The 18,763-nt window shown below is 46.4% G+C and overlaps 1 protein-coding gene across 1 annotated transcript in view; it reads left to right on the plus strand.

Annotated features, from left to right (window-relative positions):
* RPA1 (replication protein A1) overlaps window positions 1-18,763 on the plus strand; it is a 59,970-nt gene that overhangs the window by 33,527 nt on the left and 7,680 nt on the right. Inside the window, exons 6-14 of the mRNA XM_062175558.1 lie at window positions 5,779-5,871; window positions 9,613-9,745; window positions 10,873-10,975; window positions 12,442-12,510; window positions 12,657-12,849; window positions 12,990-13,129; window positions 13,485-13,633; window positions 15,934-16,066; window positions 17,885-18,061. Coding sequence (XP_062031542.1) covers window positions 5,779-5,871; window positions 9,613-9,745; window positions 10,873-10,975; window positions 12,442-12,510; window positions 12,657-12,849; window positions 12,990-13,129; window positions 13,485-13,633; window positions 15,934-16,066; window positions 17,885-18,061 — 1,190 coding nt within the window. The remainder of the gene's footprint in view (window positions 1-5,778; window positions 5,872-9,612; window positions 9,746-10,872; window positions 10,976-12,441; window positions 12,511-12,656; window positions 12,850-12,989; window positions 13,130-13,484; window positions 13,634-15,933; window positions 16,067-17,884; window positions 18,062-18,763) is intronic.

The following is an 18,763-nucleotide window of genomic DNA, read 5'->3' on the forward strand; positions in this document are numbered from 1 at the left end:
TTTCATAGGCAGCAAAATCTTTGGTACAAAGGCTCATGTTCACAGATCTTGGAACAATAGCAAGCATCTTCACCTGGAAATTTCATTTCCTGAAGCAACCCACTGGTGTGACTTTGGGCGAGTCATTCCATTGTCCAAACAACTGACCCTTAAAATTATGCCTTTTCCCCTGACATTAGGTGATGGTGCTGAATACCCTGGTAGGGCCTAAGTCTGAGCTTCTCCACCTTTTCCTCTTTGTCCGTTACTCAGTTAGGCAAAGGTTAGGACTGAACTCCAGATAGGGAAACCAAAATAGAATGCAGTTTGCCTCTAGCAAGAATTACTGGGGTCAGCTTCATTTTGTCCTTAAGCAAGAGAGACCATGTTAAGTAGAGAACAAGTACAGGAAAGATGACAGAGTTCTCTTAGGGTAACAGTGTAAGTAAGATGACATATTTAAAGTATGGAAGGAAAAAAAAACATTTACTTATGCTCAGCAAAAATATCTTTCAAAAGCCAAAGGCAGACAGTTTTTAGGTACACAAAAGCTGAAGGAGCTCATCACCAGGTCTTCCCTATAGGAACTGCTAGATGTTACCAGCTGGGAACAGGGCCCAGACAAGGGAGTAAAGAGCAGTCGAGGGCCGGCGCTGTGGCTCAGTGGTTAAAGCCCCAGCCTGCAGAGCCAGCACCCATATAGGATGTGCCTGGGAAAGCAGCAGAGCATGGCCCAAGTGCTTGGGCCCCTGCACAATCGTGGGAGACACAGAAGAAGCTCCTGGCTCCTGGCTTTGGCCTGGCCCAGCACTGTCCATTGTAGCCAGGGATACTTTCCCAGGCAAATTAGCAGGGAGCTGGATTGGAAGTGGAGCAGCCAGGACTTGAACAGGCGCCCATATGGGATGCTGGTACTGCAGGCTGTGGCTTTAACCCGCTGCGCCACAGCGCCAGCCCCAATATCTGTTTCTTTTAATAAACATTGATTTTGTTTTACATTTTGAATAGATAAAATAGCTATGATTTCGGAAGTCAAAACTACAAAATTATATATCCAGAAATTGTATTCCTGTCCCTGCCTCCCTGCCTACTGCTGCCCTTTTTAGGTACCAGATTTTCTTTTTATCCTTCAGTTGTTCCTTTATGCAAATCTAACCCAGTACAAATATTGTGTATTCTCATCCTCTACTCCACTTTGCTTACACTAAAAGCAACGTATTATGCATGCTATATTGTCTCTTGTTTTATTCTTTTTTTTTTTTTTTTTTTTAAGATTTACTCATTTGAAAGGCGGAGTTAGAGGGAAAGAGACGGGGAGAGACATCTGACATCTGCTGATTTGCTACCCAAGTGGCCGCGTCTACCAGGGCTGGAAGTAGCTTCCTTACAGTGTGTTTCACAGCAGTGGCTTCTAATTCTCTATGGGGAAAGTAAAGAGACTCCATTATTAGTGGGTAGAGAACCAGTTAGATTTGTATCCAGATGACCCAGAGGCTGCTTTTAAATGTCCCATTTCCCTTTTGGGTCAGAGTCGATGATAGGTAGCGAACATAGAGTGAAAGAGCCGAAGACTTATAATCTTGATCCATTTCATTGGAACGGTTTGATTGTGAGTGGCACAAGATGGAAGTGGAGTCTCAGCCATTACTGATCCAGAATGTAGTTTTTGAATTTTTAAAAAGATTTGTATTCAGTGCTAGCCTGGATTATTTCTGGTTTTGTGGCCAGCTGCTGGGTTGCAGTACAGTAATTGACAGCAGTTGCTGCTGTTCAGAATGCACTGGGCTTCTTGCCACCCATTTGGTTCAGGGTTGTCAGTTGTCTCTTGTGCCAGATCAGCAAATGTGACCCACACAGGAGTTAAGAATTGCTCTAGTAAATGGATTAGTAGCTTCTCGTAATTTTCAGATATTGTGACTAGTTGTGTTATATAGAGAGTTATTGCAGCCAGAATTGGTTATTTACAACTGAAAACATTTTTTTTTAAATGTATTTATTTAGGGGCTGGTGTTGTGGTATAGCAGGTAAAGCCGCCACCTGCATTGCTGGCATCCCATATGGGTGCTAGTTTGAGTCCTGGCTGCTCCACTTCCAATCCAGCTCCTGCTAATGCACCTGGGAAAGCAGTGGAAGATGGCCTAAGTGTTTGGGCCCCTGCACCCAGGTGAGAGACCTAGAGGAAGCTCCTGGCTCCTGGCTTCAGCCTGACTCAGTTGTGGACTTTGCAGCCATTTGGGGAGTGAACCAGCAGATGGAGGACCACTCTCTCTGTATGCTCCTGCCTCTCCCTTTCTGTAGCTCTGCCTTTCAAATAAATAAATAAACAAATCTTTTTATTTTATTTATTTGAAAGGCAGAGTTACAGACACAGAGAGGGAAAGACAGAGTGATCTTCCATCTGCTGGTTCACTCCTCAGATGGCTGCAATGGCCAGAGCTGAGCCAGGCCGAAGTCATGAGCTTCATCCTGTCTCTCATGTGAGTAGCAGGGATCCAAGTACATGGGCCATCCTCTGCTGCTTTTCCCAGGCCATTAGGAGGGAGCTGGATCTGAAGTGGAGCAACCAGGACACAAACTGGCGGCACCCATTTGGGATGCTGGTGTTGCAAGTAGTGGCTTTAACCATTACGCCACAGTGCTGATCCCTACAATTGAAAATTAATTGGTGAATAGTGAAGTGCATGAATTTAGTCAAACCTGTGTTCAGGATTAAATTCCTCAGGCCTGGCCTGCAACACTTGCATCCCAAATGGGTACCAGTTCCCTTTGATAGTTACAAATCAGCTCCTTACTAAAGATTAACTCATTAAATTAAGTGACCAAGACCTTGAATCACAAAGACTTGGATCACTCCTAAAGTGATCTCAACACTAGACTGTTCTGAGAGTTTCACAGGAACTTGTGGGCCCAAGCAGACCAGAGCTGGGCCCGTTACTGGCCAATCTATGGCAGCCTCATGGACTAACCAGAGACCTACACATGGCTGATCATCCACTGTTTTGACCCTGTATCTTAAGATTGACTGCCACTAACTGGGGAGTCAGGTAAGGGGTTCTATAGCCGGCTATTCCTCCATCCAGTTTTGGAGTCTTCTGTAGCAAGACAAAGAGGCATGATAATGAAGAAGGCACTTTGTAGTTTAGATATTTTTGATGCCGTAGAAGAGAGGGAGGCACTGGGTGAAGTATGCCAGGGTTTATATGCTTTTATGGTTCACTGTTTATTCTTTTGAATATGTTTCGTGAAGCAGGTACAGTTTTAGTTTTTCGCAGCCACTTAGCCTCAATACTATTTACTGAACAACTCATCTTTTCCCTTATGATTTTTAAAAATAATTTTAATGATTTAATGAAAAAAGTAATTTGGAGGGGAGGGCGGGCTTTATCGCACCAGCGTTAAACCACTGCCTGTGATGCTGTGAGCCTGGGTTGGAGTCCTGACTGTTCCACTTCCAATCCAGCTAATTGCTAATGTGCCTGGGAAGGCAGCAGAAGATGCTGCTACCCTCCACTTAGGAGACCAGGATGGAGTTCCTAGCTGCTGAGGTCAGCCTGGAATTAAGGATAGATCCAGCATTGTGGCATAGCGGGTAAAAGCCACTGTCTGCAACATCGGCATCCCATTTGGGCACTGGTTAGTCCTGGCTGTTCCATTTCCAGTCTGCCTCCGTGTTTATGTGCCTGGGAAAGTGCGAAGGATGGCCCAAGTGCTTGGGCCCCTTGCACTCACGTGAAAGACCCAGAGGAAGCTCCTGGCTCCTGGCTTCCGTCTGGCCCAGCCCCAGCTATTGTAGCCATTTAGGGAGTAAACCAGCAGATGAAGATTCCTTGCTCTCGTTCTCTGTAACTCTGTCTTTCAAATAAAGAAAATCTATAAAAATTTTAAAAAGCTAGGAGTCAGGAGCTTCCTCTGGGTCTCCCATGTGGGTGCAGGGACCCAAGCACTTGGGTCATCTTCTGCTGCTTTCTCAGATACATTACCTGAGAGCTGAATGGGAAGCCGAGTAGCTGGGACTTGAACCAACATTCATGGGATGCCAGCATCACAGTCAGCGGCCCAAAGCTGTGCCACAATGCCAGTCCCCAAAATAATAAATATTATATGTAGAGAGATAGATATAGAATTTTTTTGAGAGGCAGGCAGATACAGAGAATGCCCATCCACTGTCTCACTCCCCAAACGCCCACAATGGCTGGGGCTGCTCGAGGCTGGAGCTGAAGCCAGGAGCCTGGGGTGTGATCCAGGTCTCTTGCTTGGGTGATGGGGACTCAGCTACTTGAGCCATCATCTGCTGCCCTCCAGGGTCTGCATTTGCAGGAAGCAAAAATCAGGGCCTGGAGCCGGGTATTGAATTCAAGCACTCCAGTATGAGTTGTAGGGGTCTTAACTGCTGGGTCAAATGCCCCCTTTTTAAAATATTTCTTTATTATTCAAGAGGCAGAGAGAAAGCCCATCTAATTTAAAAAAAGATTCACTGTTGAATTTCAGGCTGTGCCTTCACAAGACATAATGTCAAAGAAGAGCAGTTCTCCCATGCAATTTCATATGACACTTTGTAAATTCAGAGATAATGGAAAAGCTAAAAAGTAAACACAAAAATTTCATTGTCAATAATCCATGATCCTTTTCTGTGTAAATAAGGCCTCTCAATTTTTCTCTCCATAGGAAGAACCAAAGAATAAACAATTCTGTTTAACCTTTTTAATGTTATGCTAAATCTGTTTTACTTTAATGGCACAGTTACGTCTCATTTAGTTGTGCCAGTTAAGAGCAATATTGGCAGAAGTAAATTAAATCTGTGGATGAGATTGGAGTTAGGACCTTGGGAAGCCCAGCAGGACCTTGAACTCGGCAGTTGGAGAAGACAGGGCCAGGGTGGCGATGGGGAGCTCTCCCAGATGTTTTTCAGCTGCCCTTGTGTGGCGCCAGCACTGTTGGTGAGCAGCCCATGGGGGGCTGACGGCTGCCTCTCCGGAGGCAGAACCAAACTCCATACATCCATTCTTTCTTTAATGATGTGTATTTTACAATTTTAGCATTCTTCAGCTTCATAAACATTTGTATAAAGGGTGAGGGGCAGATAAGTACTCTGACGGTGCGCGTTTCTTACTTTCTGCTTGAGAGACGCGTTCATTTCCCCTCCCTTCCCTTTAATCTTCCTATTTCCGTGACACAACTGCCTCTGAACTCCATTCCCATCTCTGCCTGCTGTGACAGTTCACTAGCACTTCACGGTACCTAAGACTCTTTCAACTCTTATTCTCCACCAACTGTCAGTTGCAAAATAAGGTTGCTTTGTTTGGGAGGGAAAGGGTAGAGCCCTTTCTGAAAGTCCCCCTTCCCTTTGAAGCAGGAGCACTTCAGAGACAATTGAACTGCTTTTAGGTTATTTCTTACCACCCAGATTTCTCTTCTGATAGATCCTGCCGGGAACACACTTCTGTTGATGACATCGATTTGTTGCTATGGAAATAGTGGGAATGTCACAGATTCAGCCCAGTGACTTTATTGCAGGAGAAATGGGCAAGGCTTTAGGGGAGCACCTCATTAAAACTGAAAGCTATCAATTATAAGCAGGTAAAAGGTAAATGGCGCCAAGCTTTTTTTGTACTGAAAACAAAAAGTGAGCCCCAAGCCACCTGGAATTCACTGTGTGCAGCCGAGTGCCTCATGAATTCCGACCTGTGAGAGTCTTTGACAAAATTAAAAATTCACACTTAGAGAATTTCTTCTACTTGAGTTTAAATCTCTTAACCCAAATTCTTTGCTCTAAAATGGCCTTTCCCTTTTGATCTTCAGGACATGGGCAGCAGCAAGCACTTCCTCCTCCAGTCACAGCAGCCAGCGCCCCGGCCAGCAAGCCCCAGCAACAGAACGGGAGCACGGGGATGGGTAAGACTGCCACACCAGCAGACGTGTGCTGGTTACGTGCATCAAGCTTGTATATAATGTTTTGAAATTTAATCTGGGACAAAAGGGAGTTTTCAAAATGCCATTCATGACAGAGTTGCATCTTGCAAAGAAATAATTCCAGTTCTGTTGTAGAGAATGTGATGAGAAAAATGATAGCTGTTTAAGATACTTAGTATGCCGTTTTCTTCTTGAACATAATGAACACGCTCTTCTCGATTAATGGTTTAGCCAGTCAGTCCTCACAGCTTTAGGTTTTGCACCCTCTCACTTTCTGTGAATTTGCATACCTTTTAAATTCTCACCTGTTAACCACCTGGGATCTACTTACTAGAAGGGGGCTTGCCTGTCTCCAGGTTTTCCACTTTGGGCTCTCATGGGTATTTTTTGTTGACTTGAAGATAGCATCATTTATATTGGTCATAGGTTCTACTTCTCAGTCTCCTAGATGAGAAATAGTTTCTTCTTTTAACTTCCTGTGCAGTGGATCCAGAGAGACCCTAATGGAATCATTTTGTTTACATTTTGGACTACATTTTAGGAATCTTTGATCTAGGAACTCATCATTGAGAAATAACGATTTGTAGAATGTGATGAGATTTATATTTATTTTATTTTATTTATTTTTTATTTTTTTTAATTTTTTTTTTTTATTTTTGACAGGCAGAGTGGACAGTGAGAGAGAGACAGAGAGAAAGGTCTTCCTTTTGCCGTTGGTTCACCCTCCAATGGCCGCCGCCGTAGGCACGCTGCAGCCGGCGCACCGCGCCAATCCGATGGCAGGAGCCAGGTGCTTATCCTGGTCTCCCATGGGGTGCAGGGCCCAAGCACTTGGGCCATCCTCCACTGCACTCCCTGGCCACAGCAGAGAGCTGGCCTGGAAGAGGGGCAACCGGGACAGGATCGGTGCCCCGACCGGGACTAGAACCCGGTGTGCCGGTGCCGCAAGGCGGAGGATTAGCCTAGTGAGCCGCAGCGCCGGCCCGAGATTTATATTTAGAGGTCCTTTTTCCCCCCTCACAATCTCCGCCCTCCAGCCTTCCATTTCTATTTTGCAACGCAGGATTCTAAGAAAAGCAAGGTTATGGCTGGCGCCGTGGCTTAACAGGCTAATCCTCCGCCTTGCGGTGCCGGCACACCGGGTTCTAGTCCCAGTTGGGGCGCCGGATTCTATCCTGGTTGCCCCTCTTCCAGGCCAGCTCTCTGCTATGGCCCGGGAAGGCAGTGGAGGATGGCCCAAGTGCTTGGGCCCTGCACCCGCATGGGAGACCAGGAGAAGCACCTGGCTCCTGGCTTCGGATCAGCACGATGCGCCGGCCACAGCAGCCATTGGAGGGTGAACCAAGGGCAAAAAGGAAGACCTTTCTCTCTGTCTCTCTCACTATCCACTCTGCCTGTCAAAAAAAAAAAAAAAAGAAGAAGAAGAAATTTATTTTTTAAAAATCAGGTAATGTCCCCTAAACTAGATGGTGAAAGAAAATGGACTGGGTATATTCTGAGAGGTAGCTACTCAGCATGAAAAATTGGATGAAAGAACACTTGTGTGTATGTCATTTGTTATCTGTTACGTATAGGGTATGTGTATACAAAGTGCATGTACTAAGTGAGTGTTAAGTGTCTAGCATAGTGTGGTGTGTGCTGTGGAAACTCAATAAGTAAATGCTAGATAAATGATGGGTTTGTGTTTTTTAACCTAATTTTCTTCTGAAGGAATGTTTTGATGTGAAAGGTAAGAAATTGCTGAACTAAATCCTGTTTTCTGAAGATGGAGGTTGAAGCTTCACAGAGCCAGTGTGTGTGTGTAAGGAGTTCATCAGCTGATAGTTGGCTTCAATCCCCTGCACAGAGGCAGAAGGTCACGGTGGCCACACACCCACATGTCTTGACAAAAATCATGCTTGCCCTTGGCTCCCAACTAGATACAATCCTACCAGCCTTCATTCTAGACTTCCTAGCCCCATAGACCAGTTGAGAACAGAGTTTTCTGTGGATGTTTTAAGGTGATACGTTGGTGATAGGCATGCTTCACCTCACGTGATTCTCTGCTGCGTCACATACCTCCCTGGAGTTTTCTTGTGTAGCTAGTAACGTGCCGTCAGTTTTGCCAATCAAGAAAGTTGTCGTGGGGCGTGTATTGTGGTGTAGTGGGTTAAGGCACCTCTTGGGCTGTCTCCATCCCATGTTGGAGTGTCTATTCAAATCATGATCACTCCATGCTTCCAATCCAGCTTCCTGCTAATGCATCTGGAAGGTAGTGGATGATGACCCAAGTTCTTGGGTTCCTGCTTCCCGCAGGGGAGACTCAGATGGAGTTCCTTGTTCTCGGCCTTGGCCTGGCCCAGCTCTGGCTATTGTGGGCATCTGGGGAGTAAACCAGCAAATTGAAGATCTGTCTCTCCCTCTCTATCACTCTGCCTTTCAAATACATGCGTACATACATACATGCATACATAAATCTTAAAAATAAAAGTTGAGGGCAGCATTGTGGCACACTGGGTTAAGCTGCTACCTAGAGTGCCAGCATCCCTTTTCTAGTTCAAGTCCTGGTTGCTCTGCTTCCTATCCAGATCCCTGCTGATGTCTAGGAAAGCAGTGGAAGATGGCCCAGTGCTTAGGTCCTGGCTATTCATGCAGGAAACCTGAATGGAACTCTGGGCTCCTGGCTTCAGCCTGACCTAACTCAAGTCACTGGAAAGTGAAACAGCAGGTGGAAGAGCTTTCTCTGTCTCTCCCACTCTGACACTCTGCCTTTCAGATAAATAAAATAAAATATTTTTTTTTAAAAGTTTATTTTCGGGGCTGGTGCTGTGGTATAGCAGGTAAAGCCACTGCCTGCAGCACTGGCATGCCATGTGGGCGCCAATTCGAGTGCTGGCTGCTCTACTTCTGATCCAGCTTCCTGCTAATGCACCTAGAAAAGAAGCAGAACATGGCACACGTCCTTGGACCCCTGCACCTATATGGGAAACTCGGAAGAAGCTCCTGGCTCTTGACTTTTGTTTGGCACAGTTCCAACCATTATGACCATTTGAGGAGTGAACCAGCAGATGGAAGATCTCTGTCTGTCTGTCTCTCTCCCTGTAACTGTGCCTTTCAAATAAATAAATAAATCTTTTTTTAAAAAAAGTTTACTTTACCTGATCCATTACTTTGCCCACTGAGACAAGAAAAAAGTTTCAGAGAGTAGACCACAAAAAGGACCCTGTTTCAGGATGGGCTTTGTGTTGCACAGGTTAAGTTTTGCTTAGAACACCTACATCTTGTATCAGAGTGCCAGTTCGAGTCCCGGCTGCTCCACTTCCAATCCATTCCCCTGCTAATGCGCCTGGGAAACAGTGGATGATGGCTCAAATGCTTGGGCCCCTGGCTTCATGTTGGCCTCACCCTGGCTCTTACCACATCTGAGGAGTGAACCAGAGGATAGAAGACCCCCCTCCCCCCCCGCCGCCGTCTTTCTGGCTCTTTTAAATAAACGCTAAAAACAAAAAAGAGGAAAGTAGGGACAGTGTATTTAAGTCAGGAAGTTTAAGTGAGCTGCTGTGTACCTCACCTTCATTCTAGATGCCTTTTCTACTTCTCCAATCGTTTGCATATCTCTTGGACACTAAGAAGGAAAAGTTGTGCCTCTCATTTTGTGGGATTTCACCTGTGGCACCCAGTTGTTGTAGAATTTATTTTTGAAGTTAAATAGAATAATGATCATCCTTTTGCTTTGTTTTAAAGGTCCACCCGTATCTAAGTCTTTTGGTGCCTCAAAGACATTTGGAAAATCTGGAGGTTCCAGTCTGTTGAACACTGCTGGGGGAACACAGTCCAAAGTGGTACCCATTGCCAGCCTCACCCCTTACCAGTCCAAGTGAGTTATTACTGTGGAATGTATCTACAAAATAACAGAAGAAGTCATTTTGGGTTCTTGAGTTATTTATGTGTGAACTTCTGAATCACCATGACATAGAATAGTATTCCTCTTTTTCTTTTTTTTCTTCCCTAGGGGAAGGAAAGTACCAATTGTGGCAGCCTTTGACTCTCTTATCAAAAAGAACAACAAAAATAGGAATCCACCAGCACTTAAGGGTTTCACTCATTTTGAAAGAATTTTAACTTAAAAATATGCAATGCCTAAAGAATCAGTTGATAGTCTTGTGAGGAAAAATAAGTATTTGTGCTAATCCCAAAGGCATTTCATCATCTCATATAAATAAATGCCTTTTAGCCTAAAAATTGTTCCTGTGATTTGGCTGGCTAAGGTGATACTGTTTGTGTTAACCTTGTTAACTTACCCTGAACAAGTATTTATTTTAGATGACTTTTGTCTACTAAAAATAAATTTGAGCAGTTGGAAGGGAGTTCTCTCCCCTGAATGTTTCCCAGTGTTTTTATTTACTCTCAGCGGTGTGTAATGTGGGGACGATTTTCCCCTGTGTCGTTGTAAGTCACGTGTAGCTCAGGCCCCAGGCACATACATTCAGGGTGGACACCACGACCGGCTCTCCAGTCCTGTGCCTCCTTTCTTAGTGGCCTCTGGGCAAGGTCCTGCTTCTTCAGTGCATTTCCCTCGGGTGGCAAGCCCACCAACACCAAGTTCTGCTGGAAGTGAGGCCGAAGTTTGACACCAATTATGTCAGTTCCCATAATGCAAATAGTGGCAAAATATAATTGCTGAAATTACTTCTGTTTTCTAGCTTGGAACCCTTCATTAGGGGACATTGTTACCTTGGTAATCCTTTTTGGTAAAGGAAGAGAGCTTATAAATTGACTTATTTGACAGAACGAGTTAGTGTTAAATCACTTTACGTGTTTTGCTATTTGCTTATCCCGTAAACTGTCAAACCTGGGGTTTTAATTAGCTGGTTTAAAATACAGCTAATTGTGAAAAAGTAGAATATGCATAAGATGAGAAAAGCCATAAGAAGATAATTTCTTTCTTGATCTTTATTCTGAGTAAGACTGCAATTCCTCATATATAATCACTCTGGTTTTCAGGTGGACTATTTGTGCTCGTGTTACCAACAAAAGCCAGATCCGCACCTGGAGCAACTCCAGAGGGGAAGGGAAGCTTTTCTCCATAGAGCTGGTTGATGAAAGTGTGAGTATTTGTAGGAGCAGTGGGCTCAGCTCTGCATGCCTGTGAGCAGGTGAAAAAGTAACAGTGGGCCAGAAAGAAACTTGACTGTCATTTTGATGTTCCCTCTGTTACAGTAAGTCCTTTGATACAGCCTGGGAGTAGAGGGCTACAGGTCATAAATAAAATTCTTGTAGCAGAAGAAATCGATTTTCCAAATGCGTAAGTAGCCTCCTGGGCAGGAGGAGCCGGAGCCACCATGTCTGATTTGCTGTAGGCTCAACTGTGGCCTTAGATGTGCTGCCTGCTGATGAGCAAATCGGGTGCTGGGCCCGAAGAAGGCAGCAGGCACTGTGCACAGAGAATGGTGTGTGGGAAACGGGTTCTGACTGTGCAGACTCTCACATACCTTATGGAAACAGAACTGAGGCGATGAGACTAAAGTTTCCAGGCTGAGGAATCCTGACCAGCTTGGTAGCTGCCGGTCTGCCCGTTAGTCTGGCTTGTCACTCCTAAAATGTACATCAAGCTTTCTTTTCCATCTGCTGCATACTTCCTACTTGTTCAGATCCCTAAGAGGGCAGGAAAAATTGTTTCTTTTTTTGGGAGACGGTAACACCCAAATGTTTGACTGTATGATGACAGAATCAGAACCAGACCTTAACTCTTTACAAACTCTGCATCTAATGCATGGCGCTTTGGCTGAAATTTCAGCCCTTTAAGTTTTTTACCCATTTGATGACTTTTGACTGGCTTCTTATGAAAGTAAAAGTGAAAATCAAAGCGTCTGTAACTTGAACACACGCCTTATTACCACATTTTTGGCAGCGACACCTGCCTGGGGAAGCTGGGGAGTCATTTGGTTCAGTGCACTTCCCTGTGGGCTTCACTTGTGTCGATTGCGTTCAGAACTCTCTGGTTCTTATTGACAGAATACTAAATTATTGGAGTTTTTTGTTTGTTTTGAATTTCTTTTTTTTTTTTTTTTTTCTTTGAGAGGTAGAGTTACAGACAGTGAGAGGGAGAGACAGAGAGAGGTCTTCCATCCACTGGTTCACTCCCTAAATGGCCACAACGACCAGAGCTGTGCCAATCTGAGCTTCTTCCTGGTCTCCCACGTGGGTGCAGGGGCCCAAGGACTTGGGCCATCTTCTACTGCCTTCCCAGGCCATAGCAGAGACATGGATGGGAAGAGGAGCAGCCGGGACTCGAACTGGTGCCCATATGGGATGCCGGCGCCACAGGCGGAGGATTAACCTACTGCACCCCAGCACTGGCCCCTGTTTAGAATTTCTAACCTGAGGTTAATAAAGCATGATTCTGGGATCAGCTAGTCGAACTTCCCTATGTCACTGGGCTAACCGTTGGAATTTGTGCCTGTAAAAGGTGTGTGTCTGGAATAGCTGTCCCCTTCTCCACTTGCGTCATCTCGCGGGTCACACTTGATGCTGAACATGACCATGCTGACCTGCTCTCACTTGCCTCTGCAGGGTGAAATCAGAGCTACTGCTTTCAATGAGCAGGTGGACAAGTTCTTTCCCCTTATTGAAGTGAACAAGGTATGGTAGTGCTGGATTGAGAACTGACCCAGCTGGATGGTGGGGTGAGAGCAAGGGGAGTGTGGTCCAGTGGAGAGCTGTGTGGTGAAGAAAGGTTGTTATGTCCCATCCGATGAACTGTGTACACTTCATGGCCTCTCTTGCAGGTGTATTATTTCTCAAAAGGCACCCTGAAGATAGCCAACAAACAATTCACAGCTGTTAAAAACGACTATGAGATGACCTTCGTTAACGAGACGAGTGTGATGCCCTGTGAAGACGGGCACCATCTGCCCACGGTCCAGTTTGCTTTCACAGGGATCGACGCCCTAGAGAATAAGCCCAAGGACTCACTTGTAGGTAAGTCTGCGTGTGAGAACAAAGCCGTGACCTCTCACTTTACCTGCGGTGTGTAGGGACACATTACTCTGCAGTTCTTGGTCATGTTTTGACGGGAGCCTTGACCATCTCTCCACTGACACGACGTGCCTGTGTTGCAGACATAATTGGGATCTGCAAGAGCTATGAAGATGCCACAAAAATCACAGTGAAATCTAACAACAGAGAAGTCGCTAAGAGAAATATCTATCTGATGGACACGTCGGGGAAGGTGGTGACTGCCACTCTGTGGGGAGAAGATGTGAGTACTTGCACAGAGCGGCTGTCACACACAGAAAGCGCTCGTGAGTGTGCTCCACTTGTCCCCTGCGTCCTGGGGCTTTGGCTCTGCTGTCCCTTTGCTCACTTCTGCCAGCTGCGCAGTGGTTTACACTTTGTGAGTTGAAATGCTCTTCCCTGTAACTCTGGGAAGGTAGCCCTAGACTCGTGCTGATGTGTTCCGAGCAGAGCTTGTGGGTATGGTTTGTCTTGCAGAGATTCTTTGAACGTTGATTTCACTCACTCCACCATTAGCTGTTTTCTTTGTTGTCTGTAAAAATGCTCCGTGTGTTCTTCCTGCCAGTGATACTTGCATGTGTTTGACACTTGTTTTGCAGGCTGATAGATTTGATGGCTCCAGACAGCCTGTGCTGGCTATCAAAGGAGCCAGAGTTTCTGATTTTGGTGGGCGGAGCCTGTCTGTCCTGTCTTCAAGCACTGTCATGGTGAATCCTGACATCCCAGAGGCCTACAAGCTTCGTGGCTGGTAGGTTTTGCGGAGCTAAACTAAGGGGTCCCTTGCGCCCAGGCCTTGAGAAGCACTGCCCGATCAGCGTCTGAGCTCCCTGCTGGGCAGGAGGCTCTGTTGCTGCGTGGAGTGGCCCCTGAGTGCCTTCTCCGAGGATGGCTTTGGAGCCCTGCGGCAGACGTCTGGGGAGTTGGAGGAGGCAGCGGGAATAGGCGTGCTGATGCCGACCTGATCCCGGCCCAGCCTTAGCAGCTGTGCACTGATGGGGGCGGTTTCTCTCCTAGATTTAAGCTGTGGGCGTCTGTGGGCTGCGGGAGGACTTGCTTTCCTGTTCTGCCGAGTCTTTGTGCCGATCACGGATCACATTGTTTAGTGTGTATTCACTGGACTTTGGTAAAAGCATGCTGGGAACAATGGGCTTTTTGTTGGCATTATGTTGTCATTCCCGAAGCACTCAAAGCCTGTTAAAATCTCCGCACTACATCTAGCTTTTTAGGGCCTGTGAACTGCCTTAAAAGAGCACTTCAGACTGAAACATGGTATGCAAGAATTGATGTGGTCAGGAAAACACTTTAGCCTAAGCTTCAATAATTTGTGTAGCTATAATCATAGGGCGGTGTGCGTGGGTCCCCAGCTGGGCTGTAGGGTTTAAGTGACTGAGAGTGGCCTCAGATCACATGCTCCTCACTTTTGTTTTGAGCCCAGTGTGAACCAAGAGTGATAGCTAGTATTTGATCAGTTCCACGAAACATCCAGTGAAGTGTGGCTGTCCCTTGAGCTGTCTTCACGAGTGTGGCCCACGTACGTTTGTCTACTCTGGTAGCTGTTATTGCATTCTGAGGTGGGGCCTGTCATTAATCCAACCAGCAGTCACCACAGCTTTGGTTCGTTTTTGTTGCTTGGTTTTCTTTCATGCTGCGGAACTCACCCCCAAGTTGATTGCATGGCCACATAAGAGTCTTCATATGTTTACTTATCAGTAGCTGTGATCCTAATCAGCACAAAGAGACATGGCTGTCCCTAGAATAAAGTAGCCTGGTCGGTGCACATGCCCCAGCTAGGCAAGGATTTGACATGTTTGGATCTTGGCTCCAACAATGTGGCATTTTGTATTGTAAGAAGGGCTGCCTACCGTCTTGGCTCTTGACGCCTGATGAGCTGTCTTTGGTAGCAAATGTCTCCTTAGAGTTTTTGAAACTGTAAACTTGTGAAGCTAGTAGTGGCGAAACAGATTTATGGACCTCGCTATGCCTCTGTGACGAATTTAGCCGCTTACTTGACAGCGTGGGAGCTGTGTACCGTGTGGCAGCAGCCATTCTGCTGCATGGTCTGTTCTGGGAGCCTTCTGTATGTGGCTGGCTGGTGGTCCCCTGCCCTTGGGATGTCTGGCATGCTTTTAATCTCAGGCCGACTCCTCTGCCACAGATATATCCCTGGCCTGAAACAGGATCAAGAAATACAATCAATTTTAATAGTAACAATAAAATTAATTTTTGTGTCGGCAAAAGTAAAATCTCACTGAGAAGTAAAATCAACCCAAAAAATAAAATAAACCACAGAAAATGCCTTCTGATAAATTACTTTGTTGTATAATCTTTTAGACTGTCTTAGACCTGAAAGAGCTTTCAGGAGTAGACATTTGGCCTGGTGGTTAAGATCCCCGCATCCCATATTGGAGTTGCTGGGTTTGACACCCAGCTCCAGCTCCCTGCTAATGCACACTCTGGGAAGCAGCAGGTGGTGGCTCAAGTACTTGGGTCCCTGTCACCCCTGTTGTGGGCATTTGGGAAGTGAACCAATGGGATGGGAGCTTGCTCTCTGTCTCTCACATCTCAAATATAGGGGGGAAAAACTCTCACCGTGGAAACATTCTATGACAGCTTGTCCTTTCCTTACGGCTCCATTCCAGAGAGGATAACAGTGCTGCAGCTGGGTGAGAGTGCGCATGGGGAGCCCAGGGCCACACCAGAGCTCTGCGTTACTGCTTTGTTGTTGTTTCCCGGTTAGTGCTTTTAGGCCTTGGGCCCTCTGGCCACTGTTGGTGCACACAGCTAAAATAAGGAAAGGTTCTGTTGTACTTTGGCACTGTTTGTCTTGACCACTGGGGGGCATCAAAACAAATGAGATTCAAAGAAAGGTCATTCCATTTATTCCATAGATTTAAGCTACAATGAGGAAGATCCTAACTCAGGCCCATGTGGCCGTGACCATGTGGAAGCCTGAGCAGGGGCCAGGTAGCTGACTCCAGCGTATTGAAACAAGCAGCACACTGAGAAGTGTGCAGAGGGCTTGTCGTCATTGCCTGCTTCCTTTTCCAGGTTCGACTCAGAAGGACAAGCCTTGGATGGTGTTTCCATCTCTGACCTCAAGAGCGGGGGGATGGGGGGCAGCAACACCAACTGGAAGACCTTATACGAAGTTAAATCGGAAAACCTGGGCCAAGGTGACAAGGTATCCTGTCTTTCCCAGCTTCCTTCACAGAGCACGGAGAGCATGTGGAAATCTTGTGTGGTGCCACTGTCCCACGTTAATTCAGAGCTGTGACTCTTGTAGGGGCTCTGAGCAGAGCATGGCGTGGTGGCCAAGGGTGGCCTCCAGAGTGAAGGAGCCCTGCCTCCCTTGGGGTACCCTCAGGTGTGTGGAGGCGGGGAAGTGTGAGCAGCTCTTGGAGGGGCCTTGACAAAGTGGGGAGACCCTAGGCATGTGTCAAGAAGGCACCTGGGAGCCAAGCACGTGTCATGCAGTGTCAGGTCCCGCTGGCTGTGGGATGTTTGCCTCTTACGGGCTGAGCACCCCCGGCTACTCTGGCAAGGGCTGGCTCTGAGGTTTGTTTTCAATGACCTTCCTCCTGCCTGGAGCTAACCTGTATTCTGCCACAGTTCAGTATGTAAATCATTTATTTCTCCTTTCTGCTCCTGAGAACAGCAGTCCCTGCTCCTTTATTCTCATCACACACAACACAGATTTTACTCCTCACTGTTTCGTTTCATTCTGCCACCTTATCCACGGGGATCAGCAGCAACGTACAGTGTCACTGTACAGCATCTCGAGACCCAGACAGTGCACGGGGCTGTTCTCCTGTCACAGGGACAGCTGCTTGTCTAGGCTTCCTGTCACTCTCTCCTAGATCTAAAAGGGACAGCATGGAATAAGAAACTGATCATACAAAACACCTGTTTGCACCCACGCTTTCAAGCCGTGCCTTGAATCTGGACTTCACCTGGAAATATGGAGAAACTCTTTGGTGCCTCTTAGGAGACATTCTTTCCAGAGCCTTCTGATTTGGGGCCTAGCCCAAGCTCTTTACACACCCACATGATTGAGTTGCCTCTGGTTTGAGATATCAGGAATCCCTAGAGGTTGCTGACCTGGCGCTGAATTCAGGGTACACTCATAGGGAGCTGCTACGTGGCAGTACTGAGCACATACACACCCAAAATTACTCATCTGACATCCTCTCTGTGGAGGTTAAAAAGTGAAACATAGCAGCAAAAACCCCAACAGCTGACTCAGTCCGTGGGAGATTTACTTATCGGTAATGGCTCTGCTTTGAAGGCACAGGTGCTACTCACAGGTATTTTTGCATTCTTCTGAATTCAACAACTTGGACCAGGGATTGTCAAATCAGGCCACCTGCGGTTGTAAATACAGTTTTATTGGCACACAGCCACATGCTGTCTGGATGATTTTGCCCTTCTAAGCAGAGCTGAGTAGCTGCACCAGAGACTGTGACCGAAGGGCTTAGAAGGTCTAAAATATTTACTACCTGGCTTTTTAGAGAAAAATCTTGCTGACCCCTGGCCTGGACAAAGATAAAGGTGAACCTAGGCACTGGGAATCAGCCATTGTTTCTCATGTGGGAGGAACAGTTGATCGTGGCTGGTTCTGCGTTACTGTTTCCTGCGTCACCTTTGGAGGCTCATGGGAGCTGCGGGAGCAAGTCTCTGTCTCATGTAGCTGTCAAGCAGAGAGGAAAGCAAGACCACTTTTAATCAATTAATTTAATCTAATTTAGGATTCGCTCCTTTGTGTTAAGGAATTACAAGCTTTAGAACTTGGTTTTTGCCTTCATGGGTTTTGTACTCCGTACGTTTGATTTCTAAAACTACAGAATAAATTATTCTCTGTAATCACTTCGTGACTTGAGAGTTGTAATATGTAGAAGCACTCGTCACTTATGTGTAAGGGCAAGCTTTGAGCCACTTCTGGCGCCCAGTCCAGAAGCTGTGTGTGGTGCTGTGTGTCTCATGTCATTCTTTTTTCCCAAAGGCTGACTACTTTAGCTCTGTGGCAACCGTGGTGTATCTTCGCAAAGAGAACTGTATGTACCAGGCCTGCCCAACTCAGGACTGCAATAAAAAAGTGATAGATCAGCAGAATGGGTTGTACCGCTGCGAGAAGTGTGACAGCGAATTTCCCAATTTCAAGTACCGCATGATCCTGTCGGTGAGTGGAGTGACCGGGACCGGGTGTGAGGCAGTTAGAAGCGGGGCCGTTCGCAGGGGCAAGCTTGCAGAAGAGTAAGTTAACGCGCTTATTACTGTTCAGTGCATAAGGAAGTAGGAGGGCCTTTTACACAGCGAATAGCAGTGTGTCTTTCCTACTAAAAGCTCTCCTTCGTGCCACACATGGCACTGAGATGCCCCAGCTCACGTCAGTCCTCTGTTGTGCGGCACTGCTGGCGCTCACCTGCTACCTGTGATGAAGACAGACTCATTTGAGGTGGCGTTCCTGGGGAGCAGTAGTTGTGCTGCTGTGGCCCATCGTTTTCCCTTGTGGCTGATCTGCCGTGCCGACCCTGGCAGAGCTGACCTCAGAAGAAGCCCTGCGTGCTGAGGGGGCCCTCGCTTTCTCCGTGTTGTAAACAGTGTGCTTTCTGCTTCACCCTTGTCAATGAAAGGTATAAGTTTGTGGGTTTTTAGTGATAGTACTGAGAATAAAGATGCAAGAAAACAGGCAAACTCACCTTTCTAGAAGGTAATTTGGCAGTAATATACCAGAACCCTTAAAAATATTTCTGTTTTCTGATAGTTAAACACCAGGAGTGGATTTCTTCTGCGGAAATAATCAGATGATGCAGCTATGTAAAGTTTTCTACTATACTGTCTTGAAAAATTGGAAACAGGTTAAATGAACTTGATGCAGCTT

The sequence above is a fragment of the Lepus europaeus genome, chromosome 18, assembly GCF_033115175.1.
Source record: "Lepus europaeus isolate LE1 chromosome 18, mLepTim1.pri, whole genome shotgun sequence".
Classification (NCBI taxonomy): Eukaryota; Metazoa; Chordata; class Mammalia; order Lagomorpha; family Leporidae; genus Lepus; species Lepus europaeus.